This window comes from Neopsephotus bourkii, unplaced genomic scaffold (genome assembly GCF_033783945.1).
Source record: "Neopsephotus bourkii isolate Nb327-2 ecotype Australia unplaced genomic scaffold, CSIRO-AGI_Nbou_v1 NB_39, whole genome shotgun sequence".
NCBI lineage: Eukaryota > Metazoa > Chordata > Aves > Psittaciformes > Psittacidae > Neopsephotus > Neopsephotus bourkii.
This window is the reverse complement of record NW_026900556.1, coordinates 1219704-1234299: the sequence shown is the minus strand read 5'-3', so window position 1 is coordinate 1234299 and position 14596 is coordinate 1219704. Positions and strand designations below refer to the sequence as shown.

Here is a 14596-nt window from a genome sequence, read left to right as displayed (position 1 = left end):
CTCTACCTCCGCATGGAGCCAACAGTGGCTGTCACCAGGAAACCAACCTGATAACAAGAGACAGGCAGTGAGAGCCTCACCTGTAACGCTCCACACATCAGCTCTGTGCTGCAGGTGACAGTCAGCTCCTTTGTACTAACATGACCACTAGAGCCAGCCTGAGCAGCGGCCCCAGCAACAGGAAAGGGGCAGGAGCTACGGAAATCAACGGGGAAGGCAAAGCACACCAAGCCCCAGATGTCAGCAAAGGGCACTGCGAGGAGCAGCGCTTGGCTTGGTGGGATTTGACTGGGAGCCCCTCAAGACAGCAGCAAACCGGGTTTCAAAACAGATTACATCTTTTTATTGCCAAGCGTGCGGGCCATGAGGTGTGAGAGGGACACGACACGAAGAGAAACTACACCTGGGAGGAGGGCAAAGCAGCGGGGGTTTAGAAAGAAGACTACTCCTTACAACTGCCAACGCTCGGGTTCAAGGGATCAACCGGAGGAAGCCTCTTAAAAAGTAGGGTGCTAAAGATGCTGTTGGGCCCCGAAGCTTTGGGAACACACTGAGGCTTTGGTCTGGGCTAACGCAAGCTGGGAGGGAGAGGAAGAAGGCAGCAATCTAACGCTAACGCCATGGGGCCCAATGCCTGGGGCTTCCCTGTAGCAAGCAGAAAACTCCCTGCCCCAGGAATACAGGCAGGGATAAAGCCAGGAGGAGGTGGGCAACCACTGCTGAATGCACTGAACTGAGGCCAAGCTTAGACCCTTGCAGTGTCCCCGCTCCCAGAGCCAGCCTTGGAGGGGACACTCTGCAGCAGAGATGCCCAAGGCCATGGCAGTGCCTGTTCCTGCTCCATCAGAGCGCATCCCTTGGGATGGGATGCTGCATCACCTCAACCCTCTCCACCTAAAGGGGCAGGGGGATGAAAACCAGTGCCCCAGGCATGGAGAACAGCGCTTCTCAGGGGGTCCCAAGGCAAACGTCCTTCACAAGCACAGCAACTCTCCTATTCCTCTTTGCTATCCCCAGCTCTGGGAAGCAGCATGTACTCAATGTGATCACTCCCTCAGCAGTCCCAGGGCTCCAATACGGACCTGGGGCCAGCCTCACTGAAGCCAGCCACGTTTCCTTCTTCCTCAAGCAAAACACACTCCTCATCAGACCAGCACTGAGAAACCAGAGCTCAAGTACATTCCTCTCGGAGAGGGCAGCACAGGGAACTGTGCGAGCCCACGCTGGCTTGGGGAAAGGGACTGGAAAGGGAATCTATGTTAAAACTGGTACTAAAGTGCAACAAAAAAAAAGTCCTAAACCCTTTGAAATCAACCGCAGTTAAGAGGGGTCTGCAAAGCTTCAAACTTCCAGTTACTGCAGGGCATCCTTAAACCAAACCCAGCAACAACGAGGTCAGAGCAGACCAAAGGAGCCCTTTGGTGAAGCACATCCGAGGCCACCGCAGCCAGTTTCAGCTCCTGGGGTCGAACGTTACATTTAAACCATGTGGAAAGGAGGAAAGTTAAAGCAAAGAAAAGAAACACCACCCCCCCACCACCCCAAAAATACAATTCCTGAATCCTGCACAACGAAACGGGGAAACTTTTTTGGTGTTTTCAAAAGCAATCCCAACAGACAGCCTGCCATCACTTTATCTGTTTCCTAAGGGAAGAGATGCCCGTTTGACCCCATGACTCAGGGCACTGTGTGCACTGGACATGTTCCCATCCTGCTGTATGTCTCAGCATTCCTCCATTCATCAAAGCAAATCGCTAGGATCCTTCCTGTTTACTCTTCAGCCTGAAAGGAAAAACCAAAACTGAAGCTAGATGGAAGATAGCCAGAGGGAAGAGAGAGTTTTCACAGACTGGAGGCCAATGGGCTCCACTACGAGCCTGGAAAGTGCAATCCTCAGTGTCGCCTCATCTTAACTTTCCTGGCTGGGCTTCCATCCTCCTCTTCCTCGTCACAGTCCTCAGTGTACTCGTAAGACCTTCGCCAATAGTTCTCGGAGCTGAAGTTGCTCCTTCTCCTATGTTTTGGTAAGAGGACCGAGCGCCTGTTCTCCTCTTTATCCATTTCTAGAATCCGTGGCCTATGGGAAAAGAGGAAGAAGGGAGCGTGAGCACATCCACGGTGGGGTTTCAGCATTCCCTGTGTGGCTTTGCATACTTTGAGCACGGTGACTGACTGTTTCCACATCGCTTTCCCAGTCCTGGGCACTGAGCAGAGCAGGAACACATCACACCCCCTGGCACCTCCCATAGGGAAGCTGGGAATTGTGCTTTCAATGGTGCACATCTTCCCCCTTCCCAGAGCAAGTTTTGGTCCTTACCTCCACCAGGAACACTTCCAAACAGCCCAGTCACCTCTTTCTAAGTGCAGCTTGTGGCTTCAAGAAGCATCCCTTGGGAAGAAGGCTCTGTCTCTCCTATAGGAGAACTCGCAGCACAGAGCTGAGCCCCTTTTTAAGCTGCTGGGGTGCTTGTGGTGCAGGATCAAACCCCAGCTCTGAGCTCCTTTGTCCTCTCAAACATCAGCATAAGGCAATTGTTATTGCTACAAAGCTGCCTCTGCTCTTGTCTGTGATTGCTTTGGAGCAGGACAGGGCTGCTGGGCTGCACACACCACTTATTATATCCTAAGTGGAAACTGAGTTCCATAAAGAGATACCACCGCATGCTGGTTACCTATGTTACACTTGAGGTTTTGAGGCCAAAAGAAGAGAAAAACAGGCTTTTGATACTCATCAATCTGCTGCAGGGATCTATGCACCACACCCCAGCCAGGTTATAGAATGGTTTGGGGTTGGAAGGGACCTTAAAGCTCACCCAGTCCCAACTCCTGCCATGGACAGGGACCCCTTCCACTAGAGCAGCTTGCTCCAAGCCCCTGTGTCCAACCTGGCCTTGAGCACTGCCAGGGACGGGGCAGCCACAGCTCCTCTGCTCCCAGCAGCTCTGTGAGATGCACGGATTTGTTCTGCGTGATCGCTTCTCTAATCACACACCAGCCCGCTGCCTGCTCCCAGCTTCCATCTGCAGGCTCCTCTTCTTGCTCTTCCTCCCCAGTCAGGCAGGGTGCAGGTGAATGAACACTGCTCATAAACACACCATCCCCACCCGCCTGCCTCCAGGACAGGTTGAAACACGGGCTGGGAGCGCAGAGCCAAGCCCCAGGCCCAAGCCATGCTTTTCACATGACATGCAGAGCACACTGCACGGTCCTCAGGAGCATTTGGAACTGGGGAATAGCAGGAATATCCCTCACGGCTACCAGTACGTTCACACAGAGCAAGGTGGTGTTTGAAGGAGGCTTTGCTGCAGAGCTCAGGCTCCTCAGTAAGGAGCTCTCCTGAAGGTCAGGCTCACACATTCACACAGTCTGGTTACACACACACGCAGCTGGGGAACCAAAACAGGTCTGAGAAGCTTCCCAAGACGACCTTCACCTTTCCCAGATAGCAAACCCTCCCTTTCTTCCTCCCAAGATTGCTTTCATAATATAGTCTAACGTAGCTGCACAGGTTGCTTGGCAATAGAGGTCAAAAATAATTAGCTGCAGGGAAACTATTGTTTGGAATGACTGCTTTATCAGGAGCCAGCCAAATCTATTGCTCCTTCATTATGCCACTCACAGGATAAACAATATAAGCTGCTTACAGCCAGAGCTTAGCCTCCACAAGCCTAGGAGGAACGTGTGTTCCGATAAAGCACATCTGTACACTACTGAAAGCACCTGGGAGGTGCAAAGCAGGGTGCTTTTAAGTGCATTCTGCAGCCTCTCTTATCTGACACCGGGACAGACACACACAGCCCCAGAAACAGCATCCAAAACATTGCTTTTAGGAGAGATGATCCTACCTGTGAGCAGCATCAGGATCTGCTTTGCGATGGGACCGCTTTGGTTTCAGGATGTGGTCCCGGTTGCTTCCTGAGTTATAACCCGGTGGCAACACAGAGCTACTCAGGGATTTTGTTTCCAGTCGAGGTGCATCTAGTCTTGTTCTGCAAAGAGTCAAAGGGAAGAGAATGTGCAAGGAGCTTCTAGAGAACCACGAGTGTGCTGCAGCAGATATCGACCCTAGGTGTGCTGAAACCCCCTTCAGCCCCAGGCACACAGCTCAGGAAGAGGGTCAGGACTATTGACACCCAACAGCAGAACAAACTGCAGCTTTCTGGCACTTAAACCTTCAGCTTTAACCTTTGCTGCCTCGGTCAGAGGGATACGTGAGGGGAATACCAATGGTGCCGGGCTCACTGGAATACCAGTGATGGAATAGAGGCAGTGGCACACTTGTGAAATCCTATGAAATCACAGTGACTGGTCGATAACTCACAGCTCCTGTTAAGCCACCTGTGAAATTCATCATCACCTCCATCAGTAATAACTGCTTCCAGGTGGAAACTCCCTCCTACCCGGAGTTCTCATGGGGTCAGGCGTTTCTCAGCTTGACTAAGAGGTGTAAAGAGTTGAAGTACGAGTCAGGAGAAGGCCTGGCCAAGAGAAGCTGCACCCACATCCCTTCCAGCAGCACAGAACACACTCAAGCTGCACCAGAGAGCAAGCACAGCTCATCCCAAAGCAGTGCTGCTGCTGGATAAGGCGCTGCTGTAGGCATGCACAGGGGGAGGGAGGCAGCAGGAATGAACACTTGGTGGAGTTTATCACAGCTCTATCACCATCCCCAAGCACAGCACAGTTACCAGCTCAACTTCAAAGCTCTGCTAAAACACAGACCGAAGGCTAAGAATGGGCAAAACACACTCAGAGGTGGTGCTGGTGCTCCAGAATGCCACCTCCAGGAGGATGCAAGCAAATTCCCAGAAGGAAAAGCACCGTGATCCTGCTGTTGCAGCCTGTCTCCCTCCTTTGGCTGAGAGGTGAACGTGTAAGGGGTTTAGGTGATACAAAGAGAAGAATTCCTACTTGCTCTCTAGCGCTGAACTTCAGCACCTGAGGGAGGTTTCCACACAAGAAACCCAACCTAAAATCCCATTAGGAAGTACAGGCAGTTGCCAAACTTCCTCTCTGCTACTGTGAGAGCCTCTTCAGTTAAGCAGGGTGATGCCATGCTGGCAGTTGTGAAACTGAGCAGAGCAGCCGGGCTCCATCCAGCATGCCAGAAACAAGGAACACCTCCACAAGCAGCTGCCTGCTCTAGTCTGCACCACCATCATCCTGAGCTGTTCCCAGCTCCGGGACTGGACCCAGCCCAGGTAGAACACCAAAGGCATTGTGGATCCTGCCCTGAACGAGTTCTGTGGTTTAAATACCTCTCAAATACAACAACTACAGGCCTGCAATTAAAGCAAACCACCAAGTGTACTGCAAGGGCACAGGAACAGCAGCCACGCTCGCCCTGTCCACAGAGCAATGCAGCTACGAGCTGCAGGAGCAAGACACTACAATGGAGAGCAAAGCACCTACCAAAGTCCAAGTTAAACAGAATCACTGATGTAACTGCTTACACATGGCAGCATGAGCCCTCCCAGATGACTTTCAAGACCCATTTCAACAGGTCTCATTTCCATCCTACCTCCCATATTGCCTCCTTCAGCACCTCAGGAAAGAGAGCACCATTCCTCCCCACTCCAGCCTCTTGCTCCACAAACTTCCAAACCTTGCTGGTTCCCTGCCATCCTGCACTCCAGCACGCAGGAAACACTGTAAATATCATCACTCTACAGCACTGAAGTGTTTATGACCTACTTGGGAACCACGCCGCTCCCGAGCAGCCTGCAAAACCCTGCTCCTGATTCCACAGCTTCCTTCTGCCACTGCCAGCACAAACCATCTCTGGATCCACACACTCCAAGTACAGGCAAGAGCAGCTCCAGATGTGTGGGACCCAGCAGGCTCTGACAGCCTAATTAGAGCCAAATATCCCAGCTTCAGTGAAGCTTATGCTCCTCTACACCCCAACTGACCTGATCCCATTGGATAACTCAGGGTTGATCCTTATCACGAAGATGAGGAAGAGGAGTTTTACATCATCTGCTCCCAAGCCTTTCATGCTAGGAGGCTACCAATGGAAGTAGCTGGTTTCCTGCTTGTGTAACACACTATTTGAGGCTGCCCAAAGTGGCAGGATCCAGGAGTGGAGAATGGCGTTTGCTGCAGGAATACACGCCGCGGGGATGCGAGCGCAGAGGAAGGTCACAAGGGAGAAGCAGCAATTAATAAGCTCTATTTAGCAGGCATCAGAGTGCACCCTTTGGCAACCAGGCAATTGCTGTGTAAGCACCAGGGCTGCTGAACTCTATGGAGATTACACATCAAGAATTACCAGGGGGTTCCCGCTTTGCTCAAGAGAGAAAAGCCTCGTGTGGTTCCATTCAGCCTCCCATTGCTGTCCGTGTGTGATCGGGCACATGCTTCTGCTCTAACACTAAGCAAATCAAGGCCCTGAAATGAGGGGAAGACAGAAGGCCCCAGTGCTACAGGATGGCTAAGCAAAACCAGCCAATACACTGTGCTAGGAGCTAACAGCTTTGTCTCTTCAGCAGCCACGCATCAGGTCGGCTGGGTTGTTCTCTGCAGCTCTACGTGTTCACCCAGTTGCACATTGAGGGCATTCAGGCAAGACTGAAACAACTCGACACCCTGAGCTTACAGAGGATGGCAGAAAACCAAGAGGAAGAGCCAGTTTAAACAAGTGTGCTGGGTATTTGCATCATTTGGGCAGCTTTAGCTGATTTAGCCAAGTCTTTCTGAAGGAGCTGCTCCACAGCCTAATACAGAAGCTTCTCTTCTCTATCCCAAAGCCCAACTACTAGATTTGAGATGCCTTCCACTGGTGTTTATCAGCACTCACACTGCTTGTCACTGGCTGCAGCAACCAACACCACGAATGCAACAGCCTTTTAGTTCTTATCACAACCCTTAAACCCCACGTGGCAATAACCAGCTATGGAATGGTTTGGCTCTAATCCTTCATCCCACTCTATCGCCTGCCACATCTCATCCTGCCTCCCTGGGTCTGGGCTGATTTTGCCTGGTTAATGCCTCAAGGCTGCTGTTTTCCTTGCCTTCCTTTCATGGTCTCTCTAACCAGATGTCCAGCTCCACTCCACTGGTGTTGGGCCATATCTTCACAACGGTGCCAAACTTGTTCTGAAACCAACTACGCCATCCAAAAGCTCAGCAAGTCTGAACCTAGACCATTTGCCTGCTAGCCTTATGCTAGCTTGGGCAGCTGCAGCCCTGCTACCAATGCCATGCTTTCACTTGGGTTTACAGCACTCAAATCGTGCGTTTCCACTTGCAGAGAGATTTCCTGACAGCAGAATTACTGCTAACACCTTCTGAGGCACGATCAGCACAGGTCAGTGTGTGGCAGTCACATTATTCCATCTCCTAGGAGAAGGAACTGATGAGAGAGGACATTTCTGGACACAAAAAAAGGTTAAAACTGAGGGAGTTTGGGATAGGGTTGGCTTATTTTTAACTCCATTTTCTTAGAGGCTTTAGGAACAAGCACTGGTTGATGAAATGCCATCGAGGCAGTGTATCTTCTAAACGGCTTCCCACCAGCCACTTGAAGGACAGGCTCTGTAAAGTGATCACTGAACTCACTGCATCCATTTCCCTTTGCAGCCAGTGTTGTCCTTTCCCACTCCAGGAAACAAAAGCCATGCTACCAAGAAAACTTTATCTGCTTTAGAGCTGATTCCTCATTGTAAGCATCAGCTCCAAAGGACCATACAGCTACCTCACAGGTGTGGGTATCGTATGATCAGACACCTGAATACATGGCCCCAAACAAGAGTCTGGAACCCTAGCTGTCTGGAGCTAGGCAAGCAACAAAAGCCAGGTGTTGGGAGATAAACAGGGCTTGCAAACCCAGGCATTACAATGAAGCACTGCTGCACAGAGCCAAGAAGTGATTAACTCTGCAGTAACAAGTTCCACCTACTTCCACCATGGGTATGGCATCAGTGAGCATGAGAGTGACAGCTAATCAAGGTGGAAGATCAAGCCAGCAAATTAACAAGGAAGGCAGTTTTAAAGTGTTTCTTTAAAGCACATCACATCCCATCCCAGTTTTTCTCAGTGTCCAGAGGGCTTCAACACTTACTTTCGAAGGATGATGACGGCTCTTCTCTCCTTGATGTCCTGTGGTCGAATACAGTGTGTGATTTCATCAGCTGCATAGCCACTGGCAACAAAAACAGAAAGCCACTGTGAGAAAACAGCCCCAACACCTCAGTATGGCCAATCATTCCCTAACTTCCAGCAGGAATTCCTCCTCCAAACACCATTCTCCCTTGCACACAGGAGCAAGACTTAAAAGAAGGAAGAAACTTCAAAGAAAGACGGTTGTTTTGGCTTTTTTCACTCAATTTCTTAGTGTATACCAGAGGAAACAGCCACCTGCCACAATGCTGTGTAATAAGACACGTAGGAAATGAGTTTATGGAGCACAAATTCAGCCAATTCAAGGATCAAAACTCAGCACACCGCTCCAAATGCATGTCCTCAGGGAAACCCACCTTTGTGGCTGAGATGTGCAGCACACCCAGCCGTGAAGGCATCCTGATTTGTTAGTCAAAGACAGGGTCAAGTCTCTCACCCCCATCACCTGGACACAGACGCTGCCATCTCAGCACCCTCATCCTCCCTGATGAGGCACAACCTCAGCCACGACACAAGCATCACCCCCCAGCGCTGCCCAAGCCCAACACAAGGCACACGGGGTAACCCTCACATCCAGACCTGCAAACAGAGCTGCGCTCCCAAAATCTCCCTGCCACAGGGTGAGACAGAGACCTGCATTGAGGGATCAAGCAGTTACATGGCCACACAGCAGCTGCACTCAGTAGGAGTGTTTTGCTCCCGCAGGAGCACATCTCATCACTCCCATGGATGCTAACAAGAGGTGGGCCTGCCCTCTACCTGCTGCTTGGAGTGTCTGCTCACAGCAGAGCCTTCTAGAGTCCAGGATGGGTTAAAGAGAAGTTAAATACCTTCAGAGCCCCCTAAAAGAGCTGAAAAGCACAGAAATACCTTTGAAAAGCACAGGGATACCTCTGGAAAGCACAGGAATACCTCTGAGAAGCACAGGAATGCCTTTAGAAAGCACAGGAATACCTTTGGAGGGACTTGGGTGAAGGCTGCTGAAGCCACACAAAGGTAGCACAACCCCACACTGCTTTAACCTGAAGCAGAAGCCACAGAGCCCACCGTCCCCATGAGGCTTTACCATGAAGGGGCTGCTGCACTGGCTCAGCAGCTTCCAGGTTAGCCCAGCACAGATCACACACAAGCCAGGACAGGACCAGGTTTGCTTTATCTGGTTAGATAACCCACCCACTCAGTGCGAAACACACCTCCAGGCCAGATTTACTGCTTGAGAAGGGAGTTAAAAGGCTAAGAGATGATCTGTTAATACAGGGGTTGATGTCCATTCCCCCCCCCCAGCCTCTGAGGCACCGCAGAGGACAGCAGCATTATAAGAAGGGGTTTATAATGATGCTCTATTATGTTCCAGGAACCTCTGCGTCAAGCTCCAGTGAATTCATTAATATCACCCATGTTAACATTCAACCCAGTGCATCCTCAGTGACACAACGAACATCAGGAAAAGGTCTATTCCAGCCCTGTGCTTTCCATGAGGAAATGTCAGCAAGGTTTGCACAGGCAAAACCAGGCAGAGAAATGGAAGAAAAAGCTTATTTGGTTCTATAACAATGTGGCAGCAGGAGCTTCTCACCCTCTGCCTGGCCTTGCTGCATCCTGATGATGTGCCAAGGGAGAGACATGGGACAAAACACCTGTAATGACATTGAGGGTCTACCCAGACGTTTCTCACCCAGAGAAGAAACCCAAAGCATGAAGGAAGAGACAGCTTGGGAAGGAAAACCCTAAACCTCTCTTCATGAGAACACCCAAGCATCAAGTCTCCAGCCTAAAGTGTTTTCCCAGAAGAACATGGGGAGGTGCAGGTGCCATCCACACACTCCCCCATCTCCCACCCCAGCTCCTCACCAACCTGTCACATCTCACACCCCCAGCTCCTGCCCGAGCCTTTTCCAGTCCAGAAGAGCTGCTGCTGAGCCACAACACAACTGATTCACATGGAGATGAAAGCAGGGGGTTCTGTATAAACATCACCCAAAAGGAGGCCCTGGAGCTCTGCATCTGATGGGATGTGTTTCCAGGGGCTGAGGACGGGCAGGGGGACCTCACACACAGGCCCATCACAGGGCTGAGCAGCTCAGGGGTTTAACTTGTGGTTTAGGGATGCTGCTGCCACAAACCATGGCTGTGGCACCAAGCAGCTCAAGCAGAGCTTGAACACATCTATTTATCTCCTCAGCACTGGCACACACACAGAACTTCCTCTGCACCAACAGCCTGTCCTGAGGGATCAGGCTTTTCTGGGAAAAGCATCTAATCCAGGCAGTTGTGGAGAGATTCCTGTGGCTGGGAAGACAGCGGGCTCATCCTCAGACTGCAACCAGCTCTGGTTACGCTACCCTGAGACAACAGGAGACACAAACATCACATTACCACTGCCACCGCTCTTACAACACAGAGCACTCCCCAGCTGCGGAAGGGAAGCCTGTACATCACACAAGCTCTGCAACACCCCCCCCTCCCCAGCTCAATTCCTTTTATCCAGCCTAAGCATTTGTCAAAGCACGTGTTCCCCAGATGAACAGGCAAATTCCTCCATCTCCTCCCCACTGCTTCCATCGATCGATGCTTATCAAATTATAGGTAGAAAAAGAAAACCCACAAACAAGGTCCAGACAGGACTGAAACCCCACTTAACTCTGCCTGAGAGAGCAGCACAGGGCGAGGAGCTCCTGCCACCTCCTTTTAGCCTGGCTGGCAGCGGGACAAACTTCCTGGTGCTGTGAGACAACAGGGGCTGGAGGGGGTTACCTCCTATAAGCCAAAACCGACAAGGAGGAGGTCATCCTCTCCTTTAAGTCAAGCCTACAAAGGCCAATCTTCACCACGGATGTGAAAAGAGAGGGAGAAGTGCTTTGCTGGAAGAGCAAAGGGCTCATTAGCAGGTGGTGGAATGGCTCAGCCTTTGTCCTGCTGGCAAAGGTGCTCAGCCCAGGGAGGAGAATCTCGCTTCCACCTCTTAAATGCAAAGTTCTTGAGATACGAATGCTGTCCAGTGAGTCTGGGGCAGGTTCACTGCTTGCAAACACCACAGGGTGGGCAAATAGAGCCAAGGGAGGGATATGGGGAAAGCCCCTCTGCATACTCCCTGCTGGGTAGGTGGAGGACAGCTTGGAACAGGCAGGAACAGGACAGACATGACCAGGGGACAGCCTGGGACCGATGTGAGGGCACAGAGAAGAGATCCAACAGCTTTCTTTAGATCCTCACGGCTTCCACACGGTAACCAAAGCCATGTGGCTGCACTGCTGGCAGCAACCACTGCCCCAGCAGCACTGGAATCACAGACATTACAAGCATGCCATTTCTATCTGCGCCGTTTCCCTATCTCCAGGGCAACTGCCTTCAGGAACTGTTTACTGAGAGGAGAACAAGCCAAGTTTGGGGAGTTGACTTTAACAAGAGCAAGGGCTGGATTTGGGATATAGACCCCTGAGAGCCTCCTGAGGGTCTGCACCTCTTCCTCAATTGCCAGGGTTAGAAGGGAAGAGCTGAGTCGAGGAACTCTTATCCAGCCAGGATCATATCACCACAGAACAATCACTTTGGCAGAATCTCTCTTAAGTGAGTGCTAAGTATCTGCTAACTGCAGTACCAAAATTGAAATAATCCCTGTTTTAAAGGCTATTATTTGCTGGAGAGCAGAACTTCTAACCAGGATTAAGCTAAGGAATAAACGGCCTGCGGTGGGGCAGAAAGCAACCCTTCTGTTTGGAAGGAAAACAAGCTCTCTTGGTTTGATTTGTACCACTGCTTCAGTTAATAAACTGATTACAGCACCCAGGTGACCTGGCCAACAACCCAAACACACAGGCCTGGGAGACACCCTCTCCAAGCCCTGAGCCCTGAGTCAGCTGCCTCTTCCCGGAAGTTACAGAGGGAAAAGTGAGGATACGGCATAAGAAAACATGAGGTTCCTGGTCCTGGAGCAGAGCAAAGCACCTCTCCTGCTCCACTGCAAGTCCTGATCCTGCTTTGGATGTAAAGCCATGAGTTTTCCTAGCGGCTTTGCCTGCAAGACTCCAGAGTGAGCCTGCACTAACAGCTCTGCCAGCATGCTTCTCAGCAAGGAAACGCTCTCCCTGTCCTTAGCAAAAGACCTCTGGCTCTGAAAGGAAGGACAAGCATTCACCCCAGGCCTGCCAGGGAATGGCAGCACAAGGGCTCACCTCACCAGCAGGAAACCGAGGGTGGAAACGTCCTCAGCGCCATTCCCGCTTCCCTCCCTAATCCACACAAGTTACCTAACGCCGGGGGTACCCCATGGATGAGTTCACGCTTGTGCAGCTTCTCCAAGAGGGAAGAGATGCGAGAGCTCAACATTTATTATTGATGCCCCCAGTCAGCGGATGAGGCTGTGTGGATGTGGGGGGAAGAATTCCTTCCCGAACCCTGCGGCGATCACTTTACAAGCCAATGGAAGGGATTGTGTTACTGCTTGGGAGCCCTGAAAACCGACCTGGACCTTCACCAACCCCAAACCTAAAACCTCAAATGGGGATACCATAGGTAGCTCTGCCCTGCTGGCAGAGGCTGGGTGATCCCTGCTCCTGGCAGGGAGCGCTCTGACCTTCAGGAACATGAGGGGTTGGTGCTCACGGAGTTAAGCAGCCCCAGTGCTGGGCTTTGAGACGCACTCCCTAAGACCAGGACACCAGTGGGTCCGTACGTACCAGCTCCACACAATCCTGCCTGTCCCTGTCCCTTTACCTGCCTGCCCAGCAGAGTTTCCCAGTGTCAATCCCAGCTTTACCACCGACTGCCTGCATGACCTTGGGCAGGTCATTTCACCTCCACAGCTCTTCCTTTGCTTGCATGAACGCACAGTAAAAGCCTTCCTTGTGCCCGTGACCCGTCACGCTTCCAAGCAACGGTCCCACAGGGCTCTCCCATCTCCCCATTGGCATCAGGCAGGAGAGGGTTCAGTATTCCCAGTTTAGGGACTGGGAGAACGAGGCCATTCACACCTCCTCCTCTCCACGCTTAAGGTCAGGTCGGGAAGGCATGGCCGAGCTAAGAATAGACCCAGGAGCCCAATCCCAACCAGCTGCTCCGCTCTGACCGCTCATGGGCAGAGGATCCATTTTGTGTCTCGATGTGTTATTTTAACCACTGGCAGGCAAGGAGCAGCTCCAAAAGTGGCAGGACTCCCCTTAAACCTTATGGAGAGGGCACCCTTCATCCCTAAAACCCCCATCCCCTCCAAACCCTTCCGATACCCCTTCCACCAACACCCTGCATGCTTTCAGGCGGGTGAGACCAAGCCCGAGCCGTGCATCCGCGTGCCTCACGAGGAGCATTACACAACCGAGCCCCAAGCACGTTAACGGGAAGCCTTGAGGGCGAGTTACCTGAGCACCGTGACGCTTCCCCTCTTGACGGGCAGGAAGAGAACGGGCTCCGAGACCCTGATGGGTTTGAACTGGAATTTACACCCGAAGCAAAGCGCCGAGTCGCTGAAGAAGGAGACGGAGACGATGGGCCTCTCAAAGATATGGATGGGGTCCACGTGGGAGACAATGCATCCCCCCGGCTGGTAGTCGTTGATGACAGCACTGTTCACAAAGCCCTCGGGAATCACCCGGTGCTCCACCAGCTTCCTGATCACCAGGTCGTGCACCCACTCGGGGATAGCATCCACCTCTCCCCTCGGATACAGGCGCTCCTGCCCGGGGCCTCGTCTCTGCAGCTGAGACCCATAGGTATAACCCTCCCCGAAGAAATACTTGTTCCGCAGCGGGGCCCGATCCACCGTGTGCTCCTTATAGAGCCCCTTCTCCGCCCGGGACACCACGTCCTCGATGCGAGCCTCGATCTTGGCGCACTCCTCGGCGCTGAAGAGGCGAAGCTGGCGGATGCCGCTCTTCACTTTCCGAGCTTCTTCTTCCTCCTTCTGCTCCTCGTAGTCGCTGGGCTCGGAGCCGGAATCCTCCTGGTGCCGCCGCTTGCGATCGTAAAGGGGGGGGTCGGGGGGTTCCCGTGCGAGACCTCCTCCTCCTCCGCCGCCTCCACCGCTCCCTTTGTGGCCGTCCCGGTAGGGCATCATGGACTTGAGCTTCTCCCGCAGGTCCGTGTAGCCGGTGCCGGCCATAGTGCGTCCGCAGCCCCCGCCTCTATCGATCCCGGCGCTGCAGGCGGCGGCGGGCGGCGGCGGGGGACGCGCAGCTGCTATTCATGGCACCCGCCGCCCTGCGGGAAGAGCCCCGGAGGGACGGGGAGGTGAGGACCGGGGGAGGTGAGAAACGGGAGCAATCAACCCCCCCCCCGCCATATCGCGACTTGTTCCACACACACACACCCCCCACCCCCCCCATCAACCGCGATACGGGACCCAGCTCCCGCCCTCCCACCGCGACGGGGTCCGGGGTGGGGGGGGGAAGGACGGGAGGCCCGAGCGGACGCCACACTCACGGCTGGGCCCGGGGCTGGCGCGGACAATGCTGCCGGTACCGGCGGCGGCGCTCACGCGGCG

The 14596-nt window shown here is 52.8% G+C and overlaps 1 protein-coding gene across 1 annotated transcript; it reads right to left on the bottom strand.

The window, feature by feature from the left end:
• Window positions 1–320: 320 nt before the first annotated feature.
• Window positions 321–14379, bottom strand: ALKBH5 (alkB homolog 5, RNA demethylase). Its single transcript, XM_061346699.1, has 4 exons — window positions 13476–14379; window positions 8063–8143; window positions 3846–3989; window positions 321–2077 (listed from the first exon to the last, which is right to left on the bottom strand). Exons 1-4 carry the CDS (start codon window positions 14213–14215, stop codon window positions 1894–1896), a joined length of 1149 nt encoding a protein of 382 aa, XP_061202683.1. The 5' UTR covers window positions 14216–14379; the 3' UTR covers window positions 321–1893.
• Between the last annotated feature and the right edge of the window lie 217 nt (window positions 14380–14596).